Genomic DNA, 20124 nt, shown 5'->3' on the forward strand with positions numbered 1-20124 from the left:
ACTTGCTGCGTTAAGACAAACTGACTTTCTAACTGTTCCAGCTGATGCTTCTGTGCTGGATTTAAATTATCTCTATTTGCACGCAGTTGTTCCAAGTGCTAGAAGAAGAAAAGAGATTAATATAATCAAAGTTTAATCCAAAATTTAAGACAATATAAGGCAACTCCTCACTAAAAAGACTACACAGAACCTTTGCAGGATGAAAGACAGTGATTCCTAATGAATGTTAAGATAGTGTTCTTTTTTGTTGTTGTTGAGACGGAGTCTCGTTCTGTCGCCCAGGCTAGAGTGCAGTGGTGCAATTTCTGCTCACTGCAACCTCGGCCGCCTGGGATCACGCCATTCTCCTGCCTCAGCCTTCTGAGTAGCTGGTACAGGCACAAGCCACCACGCCTGGCTAATTTTTTGTATTTTTAGTGGAGACAGAGTTTCAACGTGTCAGCCAGGATGCTCTCGATCTCCTGACCTTGTGATCTGCCTGCCTTGCCCTCCCAAAGTGCTAGGATTACAGGTGTGAGCCACAGCGCCCAGCCCCGATAGTGATTCTTAACCAATGTTAGTCAAGCTCAAAATCCTTTAAGAAGTCTGAAAAAGTGGCCAGGCATGGTGGCTCACACCTGTAATCCCAGCACTTAGGGAGGTTGAGGAGGGCAGATCACAAGGTCAGACCAAGACCATCCTGGCCAACATGGTAAAACCCCATCTGTACTAAAAATATAAAAATTAGCTGGGTGTAGTTGAGCGTCCCTGTAATCCCAGCTACTGTGGAGGCTGAGGCAAGAGAATCTCTTGAACTTGGGAGGCGGAGGCTGCAGTGAACCAAGATCGCATGTCACACTGCACTCTAGCCTGGTGACAGAGTGTGACTCTGTCTCCAAAAAAAAAAAAAAAAGTCTGAAAAGGCAGTAAAATCTAAAATTCGGAGGAAGCTGTTTTGCATGGTTTTAGTTAAATGTATTATGGGGAAATAAAAGTTCAAAGACAAAGCTATTTAGCTTAAAACATATAATAATAAAAAAGCTTAATGCAACATTATTTGTAACAGAATTACTGAAAAACATGTAAATGCCCAATAGTTGGGATCTGTTTAAATAAGAGATTTGCCCCATGCCATCATAAATCAAAGAATAGAGAAGCAATACACAGACATAGAAAGATCCTCAAGATACATCTTTAACAAAAAAACTAAGATCCTAAAATATATGTAAAAGTGTACCTACATTTCTATTTTGAAAAGAGAGACCTGGAGATCACACCTGGGCAACAACATTGAAACTCCGTCTCAAAAACAAAACAAAACAAAACAAAAACAAGAGAGACTTGGTCAGGTGCAGTGGCTCACACCTGTAATCCGAGCACTTTGGGACACTGAGGTAGGCAGATCATTTGAGGTCAGGAGTTCGAGACCAGCCTGACCAACATGGTGAAACCCTGTCTCTACTAAAAATACAAAAAATTTAGCTGGGCATGGTGGCGCATGCCTATAGTACCAGGTATTTGGTAGGCTGAGGCAGGAGAATGGCCTGAACCCAGGAAGTGGAGACTGCAGTGAGCTGATATCATGCTACAACCTTCCAGCCTGGGCAACAAAGCGAGACTGTCTCAAAAAAATATATATATACACAAACATATTTGTTCGTACATGCACAATTTACATCTCTAGAAAAAAACTGTTAACATTGCCTACCCATGAAAAACTAAAAATAGGTGTCTAGAGGTAGAAAATGGAAGGTGCCTTCACCTTATGTCAACTAAGTTTCCTCCTCTCACAAAATGGATTCTGATTCCTATTATTCTGGAAAATGTGGGCTCGTTTTAATTACATTCATATTAACTTAGTTAACTGTCATTCAATTTGACACTTAATACTTAAAAAACAACATTTACTGTTTCTACTGCTTTCAAATTGGGGGAAAGATTGTCAAAGAATTCATACCTGTAATTTCTGTGGTGTCAAACACAACGAATAAACTTGCTGTACTGGATGATGTGAAAGACTCTGGCCACCATTCCAGTTATTGGAACCATTCTAAGGAAAATTTCGTGTAAAAGATTGAGAATATTTGCTTAATTTCATACACTTAGAGTTATAACTAGTCAGAACCAAGTGACTAGGAATCAGAATAGGTATATATATATATGACTTATCCTTTTAAATCATTAAAAATTATTAAAAATGCATAATTAATTCATAAACTTACACATTTAGAAAAAAAGGCCCATATTTAAATTACATCTCAAAGAGGCAGAAAGGTGGTCTACTACTATCCACATTCAATTTATTTCATCGTCAGAAGTGATGGTAAAAACTGTGTTAAAATTGTAAAAGCAGGGAAATGAATAAAATGACGTGATGAACACAAACTTATCCCTACCTTCTATATTTAACGTGATGCAAAGATTACTGGAATAGAAATACTGCTTCACTTTCTGATGTCCACAAGCTTAAAATACAGTCCAGGCACAATTTCAGAAGAGTTAGTTTCATTTTTGATTGGGATTTTCCATATCTCTAAAATGTATATATACCTTTGTTGGACTAGATGTTCTTTTCTTCTTGGCAGGACTGGACAGGCCTTCTACTTGGCTAGAAGTAATCATGTGTAGTGACAAGCATTGCTGTAAAATTGGTGTTTGACTGTGGTTTAATACAGGTTCAGTATTTGGATCATGAGCTCTATAAGCCTAAGGATCACAGAAGTAAGACAAAAATATGGTTCTACATATTCCTAATTCACTCCTTCAAATTATAAAATTTTAAATACTTTTCAACACTATGTGGACATCACTGATGGTAATTATTCAAAATTATAATCAAATGAATCACCAAGGGAGCAATGTGTGTCTTCTTCAGAAAAGTTTCATCTTTTAAACTTAATAAACAACTACAGAAAAGTCACTTAAGAAATTACTTTCAAATCATGAGAATATACAAAGGTTTTAAACTGGCATCGTATTTCTTCCCATATCAGAGGGAATTTTATTTTGATTCTCTAAAACTCTTTGGAATTAAAAAATTTTTATTTAATTGAAAAGATTTCTCTATTTTAAAGTCAATCCTTCATTTAGTGAAATAAACTTGATTACTAAAGAGTGAAAAAAAAAACCCTTAAAGCTGGGCACCTACAGAACATAACCCAACTTCTCACCTGCTGTGCTGTGTTCATGGCACCCTGCCTGGAGGTAAGCTCTGCGGGGATTGGTAGGCTCCATGCCTCCTCAATACTAGGAAGTAATTTAGTTTTATTCTGTAGACTACTTTGTGGAAGGTTACACAACTGAGCCTAGGAAAAATTATGTAGAAAGCAAATTTAACACAAGCCTACTTGAGTAAGAGCAAGTCCACTAAATCTTCCTCAGTGTTATAGGTATTTAAAAAAAAATTCTAAATTTGGGGATTTTAGGTAGATGTTAAATATAAAGAGGGCAACTAGAATATTCTTGTGAGAATCAGAACAAACACAAGCTCTATTTTTCAGTTCTCATAGATATCTTCTCATGAAATTTTAAGCAAGAGTGAAAAATGGCATTTGTTATTTTCTCTACAATGCTATGAAAACTTAAAAATGTAGATAAGCACACTGAAAAAGTTCATGCATAGTAATGTAAAATGTAAATATGCATCAATAAAGTAAATGAGCAAAAGAACATAGTTTACATACTGCACATTTCACTTAAAATTAAATGAAAAATAATACCACAAAATAATACAAAATATGGAAACAAGGTAACATCAAAACACAAATAGACAAACTTGCCAGCCACCCTTCTCCTACCAATTATTATAGGAATATACGTGTCATTTAAAATATACTCTTTAAAATTTTTACCTGTAGAAATTTAATTCTTGCAGCAAGTGTAGAGGTATTACTACAACGTTTGCTTCTAGCTGCATTTAGGTAGCATTTAATGGCATCTTGAGGTTGATTGCAGGATTCATAGAGAGTACCTAGGTCCATCCAGGCTGCTGCATGCCCATGGTCCAATTGTACAGCACAAATATATGCCTGTAAAGCATCCATAGGCTGATTTTGCTGTTGATACAACACACTGGGAAGAAAAAGAATGCTGTCAAAAACTACTGGTTACTTTCGTTTGTTTATTTTTCTGTTTTTTTTGAGACAGTGTCTCACACTGTCACCCGGGCTGGAGTTAAGTGGCGTTTCCATGGCTCACCACACCCTTGACCTCCCCAGCTCAAGCAATCCTCCCACCTCAGACTCCTGCGTAGCTGGGACTATAGGACATGCCACCACGCCTGGCTATTTTTTTAAAATTTTTCATGGAAATAGAGTGTTACCATATTGCTCAGGCTGGTCTTGAAATCCTGGACTCAAGAGATCAACCAGCCTCAGCTTCCCAAAGTGCTGGGATTATAGGCATGAACCACTACATCCAGCCAGTTAATTTTATATTACTATACAGTATATTAGATGTTTCAATCATCCAGTGTATCAAGCGAACTTCTACTGCTTTTATATACATAGCCTTACCCTATTGAACACCATGTATCTGCACTTGCTTCTGATTTATCAATAGATTGCCTGTAAGATATAAAGGCATCCTGAACTTTCCCAATACTTGAGTAACACCTAAAAGGAAAAAATATAAATAAATACAATTCCATTAATAATTTATTTGCCAAAAAGATGAACTGTATTCCAAAGAAGAAAAAATAATGGGCAAGCATATGTGTATGTGTAAATATGATTACTGATATACTTGATGATTTTACATTACTGATGTACATTATATGATTTATTTTAATCTCTATTGTAACTTGCTGTTAAATACTGTCTTGAAAGAGCTAGTACATGTTATATTAATAAACTTTTCTGAAACTATTGGAGATTTCTTCAATACTATAATATTGAGGGTTAAACATAAAGCTCTGTATTTACACAGTTTGAATGCAGGCTTCCTACATTATAAGAACAGAGTTAAATATAAAGAGAAAAGTATCTTTGATAATGACTTTTATATTAGGATTTAATATTCCCCTTCCACTTAATAACACTCAGAACAATCATTCTTTGTTATCTGTGTGACTTGTTTAAAAAAGTAAATCTATTGTAAAAATGATGATCAACACGTAGTTCTCTACACATGAAGTTTTTAACTTTATATTCTTTATGATGGGGGAATTCTATGTGTGTGCATGTGTTACCAAGAAACCATCTGTATAATTTCACTTTATTATGACATTAAATGATACAAAACAGCAAAAACCCTTCAATATCTTTACTGGTACAGGTACTATAGGTTGATTACTCAATCTCTTCTAATTTATGTATCCCAAACAGCTGGGAACCACAGATTGAAACAGAAATCATTAGAAGAGGCATTTCATACAGGTTTGAAAAATATGTGGAAATATTACTCAACCTACAAATGGAAATTTTTAAATCTAGGCTATCAACTTGAGATATATATTTTAAAGGGCAAGTAATATGATTAAAATGAAAATAAATGTGTACAGACAAAACCATATTAGACACTGGTAAAGAACTATAGGGGAAATAACAGAAATGACAAGAAAGAAAAAGATGGGGAAAAATAATCAAACTTAAGGATTAATAAAAAGATGATGTGATTAGAGAGTAGGGGCTCGGGGGCAATTGTTTTAAGCCTGGTTCACTGGGAAAACGGCAGTTATCATTTAAAAATGAACAAAAGAAAACACACACACACACACACAAATCAGGAAAGTTGCTAAAGAACAGCACGAAGAAGGTTTTTAAAAAGGCTAATTTAGACGTGATGTAAGGACTTTGGTAATGTTCAGTAAAAACAACCAGATGTGGTACCGAATTATAACCTAACTTAAAGTCAGAGATTTTAATTTGGAATTTACTCATATGGGAGAGTGATTTAAGAACACAGGATGCATATAAGGGAGGTGTAGAAACATGTCTACAGAACGAGTCATTAATGGGCTGGGAAATACAAGAAATGCCAGTAACTGAAACAGAGATATTTAGAGGACGCATACAAACCGTTGTGGGGGAGGGGAGTTGTTGGTAAGAAGATACTTAATGACAATGTAACAGCGACAGACACCAGAAAGTGTGTGAATATTAATAGAAAGAAATAAATTTTCTTAAAACCAATTTCAGATTATCAGACAAATCTGGCTAATGCTGGAAGAAATAAGCAGTATTTTCTCAGACCAACATTTTCCAATTCCATTTCCAAAAACTGCAAACTAGAAAGCCAATGCACCAAACACAGGTCTGAGTCCAGTCACCAAAAACTTTCCCTTTAATGCAATGTGTCTAGGCTCCTCTGTGGTAATCTAGATTAACACAAAAAGCACAGGGTAAATTTGAGTTGCAACTCTTTCTCTGATAATAATTACATGTCACCTTGAGGAAAACATTTTATTCTTCTGGACTTACTTCCTACATCTATAAAACGAAAGAATGAACAAAGGTATTCCCCTAATCTCTTCCAAATTTAACATTACACAGTTCTCTGACTCCAGGAGACTATTTTAACTGAAGCAATAACCAGTGTTGTTACAAATGTATTACGACATCCCCATTTCACTTTGATATGTACAGTCCAATTGAAAAGCTAAATAAATATTCAACACAGCCCTAAATAATGACAAATTATCAGATGCCTGTGTTTTACTAATACCCAATGTCCTTATGCAGAGCTTCAATAACTTTTAAAGTATAACTTTTAACACACCATTTTTTCAGCACAAATTACATTAGAAACATTAAAACAGAAGGCAGTAGATGAGACTGAAAAAAGTAAAAGCAAAGAAAAAATTTTCCACGAAACCAAAGCAGGTTAATTACCTTCATCTGAGAAGAAAGTGTTCTGTGAAAATTTTAGCTAAAAACTTTAAAACCAAACCACACCCAAATGCCTTAAATTCATATGACTCAGGGAAAGCCCTATGTGAATACTACTTTCCTTACAGAGCTATAAAAGTATGATATTATTGAAACTAATTTTACTTCCTTTTTTTTTTTTTGAGATAGAGTCTCACTCTGTTGCCCAGGCTGGAGTGCAATGGCAAGATCTCAGCTCACTGTAACCTCTGTCCCCAGGTTCAGGTGATTTTCCTGCCTCAGCCTCCCAAGCAGCTGGGACTACAGGCATGCACCACCATGCCCAGCTAATTTTTGTATTTTTAGTAGAGACGGTGTTTCACCATATTGGCCAGGCTGGTCTCCAACTACTGACCTCATGTCCACCTGCCTCGGCCTCCCTAAGTGCTGGGATTACAGGTGTGAGCTACCACGCCTGGCCTTCATTTTATTTTTTTGAGACAGGTCTCACTTTGTCACCCAGGCTGGTGTGTACTGGCATGATCACACCTCACTGCAGCCTCCTTCCTCACAACCTCAGCCTTCCCAGTAGCTGAGACTACAGGCGGGCATCACCACACCCAGCTAATTTTGGTATTTTGGGTAGAGACAGGGTTTCGCCATTTTGCGCAGGATGGTATTTGACTCCTGAATTCAAGCAATCCAGCCTCCTTGGCCTCCCAAAGTGCCGGGATTATAGACATGAGTCTGAAACTGTAATTTTAAGCATCTTTCATTATCTTATCAAATGCTACAAGAAGTAAACAATAACAACCATCCTTTACAATAATGAGACATTCCAGTACTATAACAAAACATGCAACAAATCTTATCTTGAAAAAAAAGCAAAAAATGTCCTGGTTCACAGTCTTTCTATTTATAGTAAAAAGAACTGCTCAAATATAATAAAACTTAATGCCACAGACCAATGTTTCCATCTGCCTGTCTTGGTAATTAACCTCTTTTAATGTTACTGTATTAAGGCAAAAGGTAACAGTATATAATAGTGCTGGCTCTAAGCCTAAATGCTACTTAGTTAGTTCACTTGCTCTATTTAGTAATAGAACTATTCCATTGAGTAATAAAGCCAGGTTGCTCAAAACACTTTGTTGTGCAATGCAGATACAAAAAAGATTCATTCAGCTTCTCCTGAACTTGAGTGGAGGATCAAGTCAGAGTTTGGAACTCTCAAGTTTTGTATTATAAGCAACCCAAGGTCAAATATTTTATAAACCCTAGAGTTCTTCATTACAAAAACTTTACCACAAAGCATTAACTTCATTTTTATTATTTATCATTAACAGACGACCAATATTTTAAATAAGGAATAATCCTAACAATAGTCCCCCTTTAATATAAACATGCTTTCCTTTTTTTAAAAAAAAGAGAAACATTGTACACAACTAAAGTTAACAGAAAAACTAAATTTGAACGTGCCTGCATGTCAGAGTTACACAAAATGAGCTACCCTATGTAAAAACAAAACCAAAATTTACACTGAAACAAATTAGGGCAATTAAATTAAGATATAACCTTGTTTTGAAAAGGTGCCTGACAATTATAATTGAATCCTCTCAATACTTAGGTAAAAATTGAGATGTCAAGTAGTTTATTTATTTTTTCAATTTTTGAGATAGAGTCTCTATCTCCTAGGCTGAAGTGTAGTGACATGATTTTGGCTCACTGTGGCCTCTGTCTCCCATGTTCAAGAGATTCTCCTGCCTCAGTCTCTAGAGCAGCTGGGATTATAGTTGCCTGCTCACCACACCCACCTAATTTTTGTGTTTTTAGTAGAGATGAAGTTTCATCAAATGATCCGCCCACCTTGGCCTCCCGAAGTGCTGGGATTACAGGAATGAACCACTATGCCTGGCCTCAAGTAGTTTAAATGGACTATCAATGATTCCATAGTCAATAGCAAAGCCAGGATTTAAACCCAGGTTTCTCAGTCTTCAATCCATTGATCTTTCCAACACACTAAATTACAATCTGGTGATTTGAAAAAACACATACATGTACAAATATGTATTCTATCAGACACATAAATATTATACCAGTAAGTATAATTCAGACAATCAACATTCAAAGTGAGAAAAATATGGAGAAAAAATGTCTGGGTTACCAAAAATTTTTTATGTTCCTACCATAACAAACAATAATAACTTACACATTTCCTCTAGAATTTTCACTAGCACTGTAATTTGAGGGCTATGATTAATAAAAATATTTCCATATTAATATATAAAATCATCAGCCAGCTGAGATTATAAACAGCAAATTTCTACTAATGACTGACAGATAAAATTAAAATGTGGGATTTTGTTGAATATTTTTTAAAATGCTAGGTATCAAAGGAAATACAATTTAAATATTAAATTGAAAGCTATTAGTGATTATTATGTGATGGTACCCTTTAAAACTCTTTTAAGGCTCTTTAAAAGCTAGCAATAACTCTACTCAGATTAAGAAAATGTGATAGCGATATCACAACTCTACTAAACACAAAAATCATCCGGGCGTGGTGGCACGCCCCTGTAGTCCTAGCTACTCAGGAGGCTGAGGCACAAGAATCACTTAAGCCCGGGAGGCAGAAATTGCAGTGAGCCGAGATCATGCCACTGCATTCCAGCCTGGGCAACAGAGCAAGACGGTGTCTCAAAAAAAAAAAAAAAAAAGAAAAACATGAAAACAAAATCTAGTAAGTAAAAGAAGAGTACCTCAATAAGAGCAAGTAAATTCAAAGCTATCTATTTTTACCTCCTAGGAACTTTATATTTTCTAAGCACATAATATAATTATATTTTAATGTAAAATAAAAAATATACTTATTTTAATTAGGGGGATATTTTATATTTTACACATTAATTATATTGTAATAAAATGTAATTATATCTTAATTTTAATTAAATCACGATGATAACAGCAGTAAATAACCACAACAAAACTTCAACGTTATATGGAAAAAGCAAAATAAAACGTAGGTTCAAAGAGCTATAGGAGCGGTATAGAGTGGATACCATAGATTTTGTTTAATAATTAGATTAATAACTACAGCTACACAGACAACTGAAAGACTAATTGGGAATTTATATATATATATATTTCTTTATTTATTTATTTTGAGACAGAATCTCACTCTGTTACCTAGGCTGGAGTGCAGGGTCGAGATCTCAGCTTGCTGCAACCTCTGCCTCCCGGGCTCATGTCATTCTCCTGCCTCAGCCTCCTGAGTAGCTGGGACTATAGGCACCTGCCACCATGCCCGGCTAACTGTTTGTATTTTTAGTAGAGATGGAGTTTTACCATGTTAGCCAGGATGGTCTCGATTTCCTGACTTTGTGATCTGCCTGCCTCGGCCTCCCAAAGTGCTGGGATTGCAGGCGTCAGCCACCGCGCCCAGCCGGGAATTTATTTTTAAAATTTCACTTCTCAGATTACATTTTATAAAATCTACAAATGATTTTACATTACAAATAAACTCTAGATAGCACAAGTGTTTCATCTCACCTTCCAAGAAAATACCATGACTGGCCAGAATTAGGATCTGCCTCCAAAGACTTTTGGAGATACTGAATAGCATAGCTTTCCTTTGTGGCTTTGTCTCCTACTAGATCCATATTATGATGCATCCAACCTATAATTAAGAAGTTACAAGCATTTATCCATCATTCTACTTCTTCAGTTTCAAGAAAATCATGCAAGAAACAGCAAATTACTTTTTCAGTAATTTAGTCATTTAACTTAGGTCACATTTTCCCAAAATTTAAAACTACCAAACAAAGTTTAGAGAAGTTTATTTCACACAAAATGATACAATCAAAGCTAAAAAGGGATCTTAAAGCACACACAGATAATGAAATGATTTTAGGAACTGGATTGACATAGAGATGACAAATCAAATTCTCTTTTATAAATTTAATTTGGCAAAAATGCAAGTTATAAATTGTAAGTATAAAATTGATAAATTTACTGCCCTTTAAAGGTTACCATGCAGTGAGAGAATTGTAAAAACAACTTTCAACCCCATGCTTACATCCAAAGAATAAAAAAATGCTTATGTAATCAAAGATAATTCATTTACATTCTTTCTGCTGTTGTTGACATGGAGTCTCACTCTATCGCCCGGGATGGAGTGTAGTGGCACAACCTCAGTTCACTACAATCTCTGCATCCTAGGTCCAAGATATTTTTCTGCCTCAACCCCTCAAGTAGTTGGGATTACAGGAATGGGACACTATGCCTGGCTAATTTTTGTACTTTTATTAGAGACAGCATTTCACCATGCTGGGTAGGCTGGTCGCAAACTCCTGGCCTCAAGTGATCTGAACACCTCAGCCTCTCAACAACATACTGGGATTGCAGGCATGGGCCACCACACCTGGCCCATTTATATTCTTTTTAATAGCTGCTTTCAACTTTTACCTAAAATATAATCCTTTAAAAAATCTCAAAATACTATATAATAACACTTTAAACAACTTACAAAAGACCTCGTACACTACTGACATTATTTATTTATAATAATAACATTATAAATGTCACAGCATTAGATAAACAATCACAACAAAACTTCCAGGCTATACGAAAAAAGCAAAATGAAAAGTAGGTTCAAAGAGCCGTAAGAGTGGTACACAGTGTGTACCACAGATTTTTGTTTAATAAATAGATTATGAACTACAGCTACATAAACAATTGAAATCTAATAGATAATATATGCTAAATGCTCAAGTCAAATCAAAAACAGTCTGTCAGCTGTGACTTAATTCAAGTGTATAAAATTAGCTTTGCAAAAGCATCTAAGCAAAACTGCTTAATTGCTTTTGAAATTGTGGATAAAACAGTGACATTATAAAAAAATTTATATTACCACCAACTTGAATAAAAATTGGGATTTTATTTGCTTACACCAAAGCCAAAAAATAACTGTACTGAAGGATTATCAAGAAATATTAACCCAAATAGCAAATACAATCAAGATAGATAAGCAACGAAATTAATTACTGGGAAGGGGGCTTGCTATATTCTACATGATAACATATTATTTTATACTACTTTCAAACACTAGATTACCTTATCTTCAACATAGAAGGTAACAGATTTTTGACAAGAAAACCCAGTAAGATGTTCTATATAATTTTAGGTGAAATGTTTCCATTGATCATACATCAATACAACTATAAAGCAAGTTTAGTATTCACTTACCAGCTGTGTGATAATCTTAACTTAATTTACTTAACTCAAACTTCATCCTGTGGTCAAGCAGTAGGGGATAATGTCCAGAATCCAATACTAGCTGCACTAAGCACTATCTTTTTTTTTTTTTTTTTGAGTCGGAGTCTCACTCTGTCGCCCAGGCTGGAGTGCACTGGCGCGATCTCGGCTCACTGCAAGCTCCGCCTCCCAGGTTCACGCCATTCTCCTGCCTCAGACTCCTGAGTAGCTGGGACTACAGGTTCCCGCCACAATGCCCGGCTATTTTTTTTTTTTTTTTTTTTTACTAGAGATGCAGTTTCACCGTGTTAGCCAGGATAGTCTCCATATCCTAGCCTCGTGATCCGCCCGCCTTGGCCTCCCAAAGTGCTGGGTCCCAAAGTGCTGAGATTACAGGCGTGAGCCACTGCGCCTGGCCTTGTTTTTTTTCGTTTTTTTTTTTTTTTTGAGACAGAGTCTCGTTCTGTTTCCCAGGCTGGAGTGCAGTGGTGCAATCTCAGCTCACTGTAGCCTCTGCCTCCTGGGTTTAGGTGATTCTCCTGCCTCAGTCCCCCAGTAGCTGGGATTACAAATGCACGCCACCACACCTGGCTAATTTTTGTATTTTAGTAGAGAGGGGGTTTCACCATGTTGGTCAGGCTGGTCTCAAACTCCTGACCTTAAGTGATCTGACCATGCTGGACCCCCACAGTGCTGGGATTACAGGCACCTGGCCAGCACTAAGCACTATCTTTATACAGATGGTGAGAAGGAGTGTGCTTGATACTATGTTTATCAACAATAAAAATACACTTAGAGAAGAAAACATTTATACAGTAGTCCCCCATTACCTTCATTTTTGCTTTCTATGGTTTCAGTCTCCCAGTGCCAAAAAATATTTAATGGAAAAATCTCAGAAATAAAATATAAGTTTTAAATTGCATGCCACTCTGGGTAGCATGATGAAAACTCAAACTACGACAGCTACTCCTACTCTCTGTCCAGTGTATCCACACTGTCTATGCTACCCAGACAGTAGTCACTTAGTAGTCTCTTAGCTACAAGATTCGAAAAACATAATAAAATACAGGGTTTGGAACTATCTGCAGCTTCCAGAGTATCATGGAACATATAACTCCGGGATAACAGGGAACTACTGTAATAAAATTATTTATTTAAAATTTTACCTCAAAATAATATGTAATAATTAAATGTCACATTTAGTCTTAAACTGTACACTTCTAAATGAAAACGAATGTCTAAGCAGAGGGAAAAAAATTGAACCTCAAAAGGAAAATCTCTTCAAATTAATGTAATGTATAATAAAAGTTTTCATGTACCTAACTGTTGCAATACAGTTGCTTTTACTTGTGCAGGAAGGTTTTCTGTCTGTAAAAGTTGTTCATATGCTTCCTTTGCAGAATGATACTTCCTCTAAAGAGCAAAGGAAAAAGAATATTTAGAGAAAAATAGATAAATATTAAAATAAAAATACTCTTGATTTTAACAATATATACATGGCCATACTTAACTTACAAGTAACTTAAATAATAAATCAATATGTAATGATGAATATTAAAAATTATAAATGTGATAAAAAATAAAGTAATATTACAATATTATTAAAATAGCTAGCACATGAAGATTTACATACTAATAATGTTTAAGAAGTTTCCAGTACCATAAAAAAGTAACAAAGTAAAAAGTGCTAATATTTTAACTGAATATTTATTTAGCCCAGGCCAGCCATGTTTCAGATTACAGCAAAAAAACTAACATTAAATATAACAAGGTGTAACCAAATACTCCAACATTTAAAAAAAATCTGTATCTCAAATGCCACAAAAAAAATTGCAACCTCTAACTTTATTTAAGTAACATTCATAAAGCTACAGAAGTATTCTACCAGAAAATGCAATATTAGCCTAGAAATATTTTCAAAGAGAACAGTAATTTATTTGTTAATACATCAAGTACCACTATTCTTTACAAACTACTGTTCTTAGCAAAAAGTACAGAATCAAAAAAGTATTTAAAATTTAAATTCAAAATTTAAAACATACAGTTCTGGAAAATACTCTTTAGAAGTATTTATAATTTTAAAGACACTACATTTCCCATAGATATAAAGTAACAATATTTGTAATATTTAAGGTTGTAAGCAATTTTCTAAGTAAAACCATTTGCACAGCTCTACCTCACAAAGTACTAATACAACTAAAACCTATTATTGTTACAGTTAGAAAGTTAAACTCAACTCCTCCAAACTAAAATAAAACCAATAAATATTGAATCTGAAATATACGTAGCAAAACCAGGCTAAACAATGCAGTAAGAAAGTGGCTTGTACTTATTATCTTAGCTGCCTAAGCAGCTTTAACATTTTAAAAATAAAATAACAAAACCATAAGAGTGCCATTTCAAGAGCTACTAATGATTATAACAAATTAGCAGAGCAATATAACTAAATCAATGCTGTGTAAACTGGGACTGAAAATAAATGTAACCAAAAATGACAGCGAAACAAGTGAGAGGTAAACAACACTATTTTTCTCTTTTTCCCTCTCTCACACACATACGCAAATAGCAAAACTGACCAAAAACAGGTGAAAGCAAAAGTCACAAGTAATGAAAAATGAAGTAAAATTTATAAGCACTTAAATTCATTTAAAAAAACACTTATTTTCAAATAGGGCACTAGAGACCACTGGGGAGTATCAGAGGGAAAGAAAATACAAAGTAAAACATTCAAAATATTTTAACTGCAAAAAATTACAATTAAAAATGGCTAACCATCTCAATGCAAAAAAGCGGGGGCGAGGGGGCAGAGGACATGACAAAATGCATCACTTTTTCATGATTAAACAAAAAAAATTGGCTTGGCGAGGTGGCATATGGCTGTCATCCCAGCACTTTGAAAGGCCGAGGTGGGTGGATCGCTTGAGCCCAGGAGTTCAAGACCAGCCTGACCAACATGGTGAGATCCCATCTCTACTCAAAGTATAAAAATTAACCAGGCCTAATGTTGCACACCTGTAATCCTGTAATCTCAGCTACTCAGGAGGGTTAGGAAGGAGAAGTGCTTGAACCTGGGAGGTGGAGGCTGCAGGGAGCCAGATTGAATCACTGCACTTCAGCTGAGCGACAGAATGAGAGCCTGTCTCCAAAACAAAACAATACAAAAACCCAAACCTCAAAAATTATAAATGGAAGGGAGATTCTTCAATGTAAGAAAGGCCATATGTGATAAGCCCTCCAAAAATGTCCATGAAAAGACTGACAGCTTTTCCCCTAATATCAAGAACTACAAAGCAAACCAAAATCACATTTCTACTCAACTTAGTAATGAAAGTTCTAGCTAAGCAATTAGACATAAAATAAAACGCATCCAAGTCAGAAAAGCAAATAAGCTCATTTTCCTGAGGTGATATGACCTATATAAAAAATTATTAAGCATACACAAAAACTACACACACACACACACAGGCACACAGAGTAAAGTTGCCAGATTCAAAATCAACATTCAAAAATTAGTTGTACTTTAGTCCCTCCTTATCTGCAGTTTCACTTTCCATGGTTTCAGTTACCCACATGCAAATGAAGTCCAAAAATAGTAAATAAAAAAAATCCAGAAATAAAACAATTTATAAGTTTTAAACCCTGTGCTGTTCTTAGTAGCATTATGAAATCTCACAACATTCATGACACTGGGAACATAAGTCGTCACTTTTTCCAGTGTACCTGCATTATATATATATGTACCCACCCTGTACGTGCTTGCTAAGTCTCTTACTTAGTTGCTATCTTGATTATCAGCTTGAAAACCGTGATCCATATATAGTGTCCAGCACTATTTGAGTTTTCAGGTAACCTAAGGAAGTCTTGAAATGTGTCTCCCACAAGTAAAGCTGATAGAGAAGTTGTGGGGGTACGGGGATAAGAAGGATTACTGTACACTAACAATAGCAATTAACAATTTGAAAAGAAAATTAAGAAAACAATTCTATTAACAGGATTAAAAAGAAAAAAATTTTGAAGCAATAAATGTACCAAAAGCGAAATACCTGTACACTGAAAACTATAAAACAATGCTAAAAGAAATTAAAGACACAAATAAACAAGAGACATTCTGTGTTCATGAACTGAAATTCTTGATACTTTTGCAATGACAGCACTTTCCAAAGCAGTTTATGGATATAAAACAATCCCTATGAAAACTGCATACTGATTTGCAGAAACTGAAAAACTCATCCTAAAATTCATATTTCAAAGGGCCAAAAACAGCCAAGTAACTGTTGAAAAAATAAAGTGAAGAATTTGCACATTCAAAGTTCATACTGACTAAAAAATGATAGTAAATGAAACAATACGGTATTGGTATAACAATAAAAGAGAGCCCAGAAATAAAATGCCCACACAGATGGTAAACTGATTTTCACCAGAGGTGCCAAAACATGTCAATGGAAAATAGTGTTCTAAACAAATGGTGCTTGAAAAATTCAATATCCACACTGAAAATGATGAAAATCAGTCCTTACTTTATACATATAAAAAATTAACTGAAAATGAATCAAAGCCCTAAATGTAAAACTTGAATAATAAAACTCTTAAAAAAAATTGCATGATGTCTTCGCACCTTGGATTTCACAGTGATTTCTTAAACATGACACTAAAAGCATAGGTAACAAAAAGAAAAACTCGACTTCTCCAAAATTAAAACTTCTGTGCATCAAAGACACTATCAAAATAGTGAAAACCGCAAAGTGGGAGAAAATATAAGCAAATCATGTATCTGGCAATGGGATTAATATTCAGAATATATTTAGAACTCCTACTATTTGACAACCAAACCCCTCACAACCAATTCAAAAAAGGGCAAAGGATTTGAATAGACATTTCTCCAAGAAGCTATACATGTGTCCAATAAGCCCAGGAAAGGATGCTCAAAACCATTAGTCTAAGGGTACTCTAAATCAAACAATAATGAAATATCACTTCACAACCACCAGGATGAAGGACATGGAGAAATTGGAACCCTTGTGTATTGCCATTAAGAATGGTACAACTACTGTGCAAAACAGCTTGGTGGTTCCTTAAAATACTAAACAAAGTTATATTTCTCAGCAATTCCACTAGATACATACCCAAATGAAAACAAAGCCTCAGGTAAATACTTGTACACCGCTGGGTATAGCAGTATTATTCACAACTGCCAAAATATGGAAATAATCCAGCTGTTCATTTACAGACAAATGGATAAGCAAAAATATAAATGTGAATGAGTATAACAAAATATTGTTCACGCACAAAAAATAATGAAGTTCTGAAAATGTGAATGAACCCTAAAGATTCAAAGCTAAGCAAAATAAGCAAGACACAAAAAGATAAATACTGTATGATCCATTTGTGTGATGTATCCCAAAATAGACAAATTCAAAGACATAAAGCAAAGGATATCACGGGCTGAAGTCAGAAGAAAATGAAGACTTAGTAAGTACAGATTTTGTATTATGAATGATAAAAAAAAGTTATGGAAACAAACAGTGGCAATAGTTACACAATACTGTGAATGTACTTAACGCTACTAAATGGCACACTTAAAAGCACATAAAATACGCCTTAGGGGGCTGAGGCAAGAGGATTTCTTTAGGCCAGGAGTTTGAGACCTGCGTATGCCACATAACAAGACCCCATCTTTACAAAAAATGTTTTAAAAACTAGATGGGCATGGTGGCATGTGCCCATAGACTTAAAGATAAAAGAAGAAAAAAATAGTAAACGTCAAGGGATGTTTATTTCACTAGTTACAAAACAAACCAACAAACAAAAACCAAGAAATACAGTCCGTATAGTATGCTGCCTTATGAAAAGTTTTAAACATAAACCTATACATAGATATGAGCTCAGGCTGGTCTTGAACTTCTGGCCTCAAGCAATCCTCTTGCTTCAGCCTCTGAAAGCACATTTTATTATTTTTAAGTGTACCATTTAAGTACATTCACAGTGTTGTGTAACCATCATCACTATTTTCAAAGCCTTTTCGCCACTCAAAATACAAAATCTGTCACTTTATTAACTCCCCATTCTCTTCTGACTGCAGCCCCTGGTAATCTTTACTTTAGACCTTTAAATTCGTCTATTCTGGGTATTTCATACAGGTAGATCATAGCATTTGTCCTTTTCTGCCTGGCTTTTTTTTAATTTTTATTTTTTGAGAGCTCATTGCAACCTCCACCCCCTGGGTTCAAGAGAGTCTCCTGCCTCAGCCTCCTGAGTAGCTGGGATTACAGGCGCATGCCACTACGGCCAGCTAATTTTTGTATTTTTAGTATAGATGAGGTTTCACCATGTTGGCCAGGATGGTCTTGATCTCTTGACCTTGTGATCCACCCGCCTCGGCCTCCCAAAGTGCTGGGATTACAGGTGTGAGCCACCGCACCCAGCCCAGCTTACTTCACTTAGTCTTTAAAACAAAACAAAACAAAATACATTCTTATATCTTCAATACCCTAAATTCTGAAAATTTTTAGAGAAATTAGTATATAAAAGTGTTCTCATTAGCAAAGCGGTCTGGGAACTATAATGACAGAGAAACAGTAAGACTTTTGTTTTAGCTTTTAATATTTATTTTAAGCCCCGAAAATATATCCAGTGAAAATATTAAAATAAAGAATAACCATAAACATTTAAAAAACATCTTCATCCAAATGACATGGCGGCCCCACTCCATATCCCCAAGCAATTCTTGAGTTAATAATACTTAAGACTCATCTCATGCACCAGTCCTAGAATCAGCCATTTCTCCAAGGAGCATTAGTTCCTTTTACTAGAGAACAGTATTAGTAACAAAGATCCGGGCAGTAGGTGTGCTTGCTGATACTGTGGCATCACTACTTCAGTTCATCTTGGCTGACAGAACAAGGATATACAGATATATATGTATACATGATAGTTAATTTACATATATCTATAGGTATATTTACATGTAAGCTATCTATATAAAAATACCTTAATCCAAACATGAGTTCATACTGATATTACCAGATATAATCCATTTCCTATAGTTCATTCTAGTATCCCCCAATGGCCTATTTGTAGACTCCTACCTCAACAGGGAATAAACTGCTCCCAAGAATACCATTCATTTTCTTATTTGCAGAATTTCTTATTTTCTTATTTCATCTTCTCATTTTTCTCCTCCTCTATTTTTCTGTTATTGTCTATTTCTTATTTCATTGTCTTATTTGTAGAATGCCAGTATGTTATAGTTTTTGAATTTCTAAAATTTATCCCCATAACAACTTTCCCACTAACAGCACAATTCTTAGGCATAAGATTGTTTTATTTTGTTTAAATGTGGTTTTATTTTGTTTAAATGTGGTTTCATTTCCAAAGATCAGTAGATTTCTCCCATTACTCTCTTCAAAGAGATGACGTGATACATTTCTAACAAAATTTATTTGGATATAGTCTATGTTCCATTCTTGAATTTCCTGACCTCACAAATTTGTTTTAAATTTTATACACATTTAAGGTTCATTCTTTAGGCTCTAAAGTTAGATGCCTGTCTTAAAAAAGTATGCTAATGTATCCAAGATAATGTCATATATCCAACAATACAGCAGCATGCAAAATTATTTGATTATTCTAACATAACCCAGGGGCTTCATCTAATTATCGTCCCTCTCTAAACTCCCTGAAAACATCTGATCTCATTACTATACTTACAGTATTTACAAAATGTCAAATAAATAGATTGCAAAGTATGAAGTCTTTTTGTAATGGCTTCTTTAATTTAACAATGTGTATTTAAGATTCATCTTTGTCGGTACATGAATTCATAGTTAATTCCTTTGCAATATTTAGTAATATTAAATAGTATGTATTAGCACAGTTTTACACACTCACCTAGTGAAATGTATCTTGGTAGTTTCCATTATGCAGCAGTTAGGAATAAGCATTCATACACAGATTTTTGTTAGGAAATAGACTTTCAAGTCAGTTTGGAAAACGTGCAGAAAGACTTGAGTAATATGTAAAGTCTGTATTTAGTATTACAAGAAACCGTCTTTCAAAATGACTGTTTCAATTTGTGTTACCAAAAGCAATG

The 20124-nt window shown here is 35.0% G+C and overlaps 1 protein-coding gene across 20 annotated transcripts in view; it reads right to left on the reverse strand.

The window, feature by feature from the left end:
* Positions 1-20124, reverse strand: part of UTY (ubiquitously transcribed tetratricopeptide repeat containing, Y-linked) — a 234468-nt gene that overhangs the window by 112693 nt on the left and 101651 nt on the right. For 4 of the 20 annotated variants that reach the window (XM_063660960.1, XM_054473303.2, XM_063660959.1 and 1 more), the window contains exons 9-16: positions 13355-13448; positions 10332-10458; positions 4494-4592; positions 3831-4050; positions 3150-3284; positions 2530-2685; positions 1937-2029; positions 3-98 (exon numbers count right to left, since the gene is read on the reverse strand). In XM_063660960.1, the coding sequence (XP_063517030.1) occupies positions 3-98; positions 1937-2029; positions 2530-2685; positions 3150-3284; positions 3831-4050; positions 4494-4592; positions 10332-10458; positions 13355-13448 (1020 nt within the window). The remainder of the gene's footprint in view (positions 1-2; positions 99-1936; positions 2030-2529; positions 2686-3149; positions 3285-3830; positions 4051-4493; positions 4593-10331; positions 10459-13354; positions 13449-20124) is intronic. The other 16 variants (XM_054473301.2, XM_063660968.1, XM_054473300.2 and 13 more) reach the window with 7 other exon arrangements.

The sequence above is a fragment of the Pongo pygmaeus genome, chromosome Y (assembly GCF_028885625.2).
Source record: "Pongo pygmaeus isolate AG05252 chromosome Y, NHGRI_mPonPyg2-v2.0_pri, whole genome shotgun sequence".
NCBI classification, from domain to species: domain Eukaryota; kingdom Metazoa; phylum Chordata; class Mammalia; order Primates; family Hominidae; genus Pongo; species Pongo pygmaeus.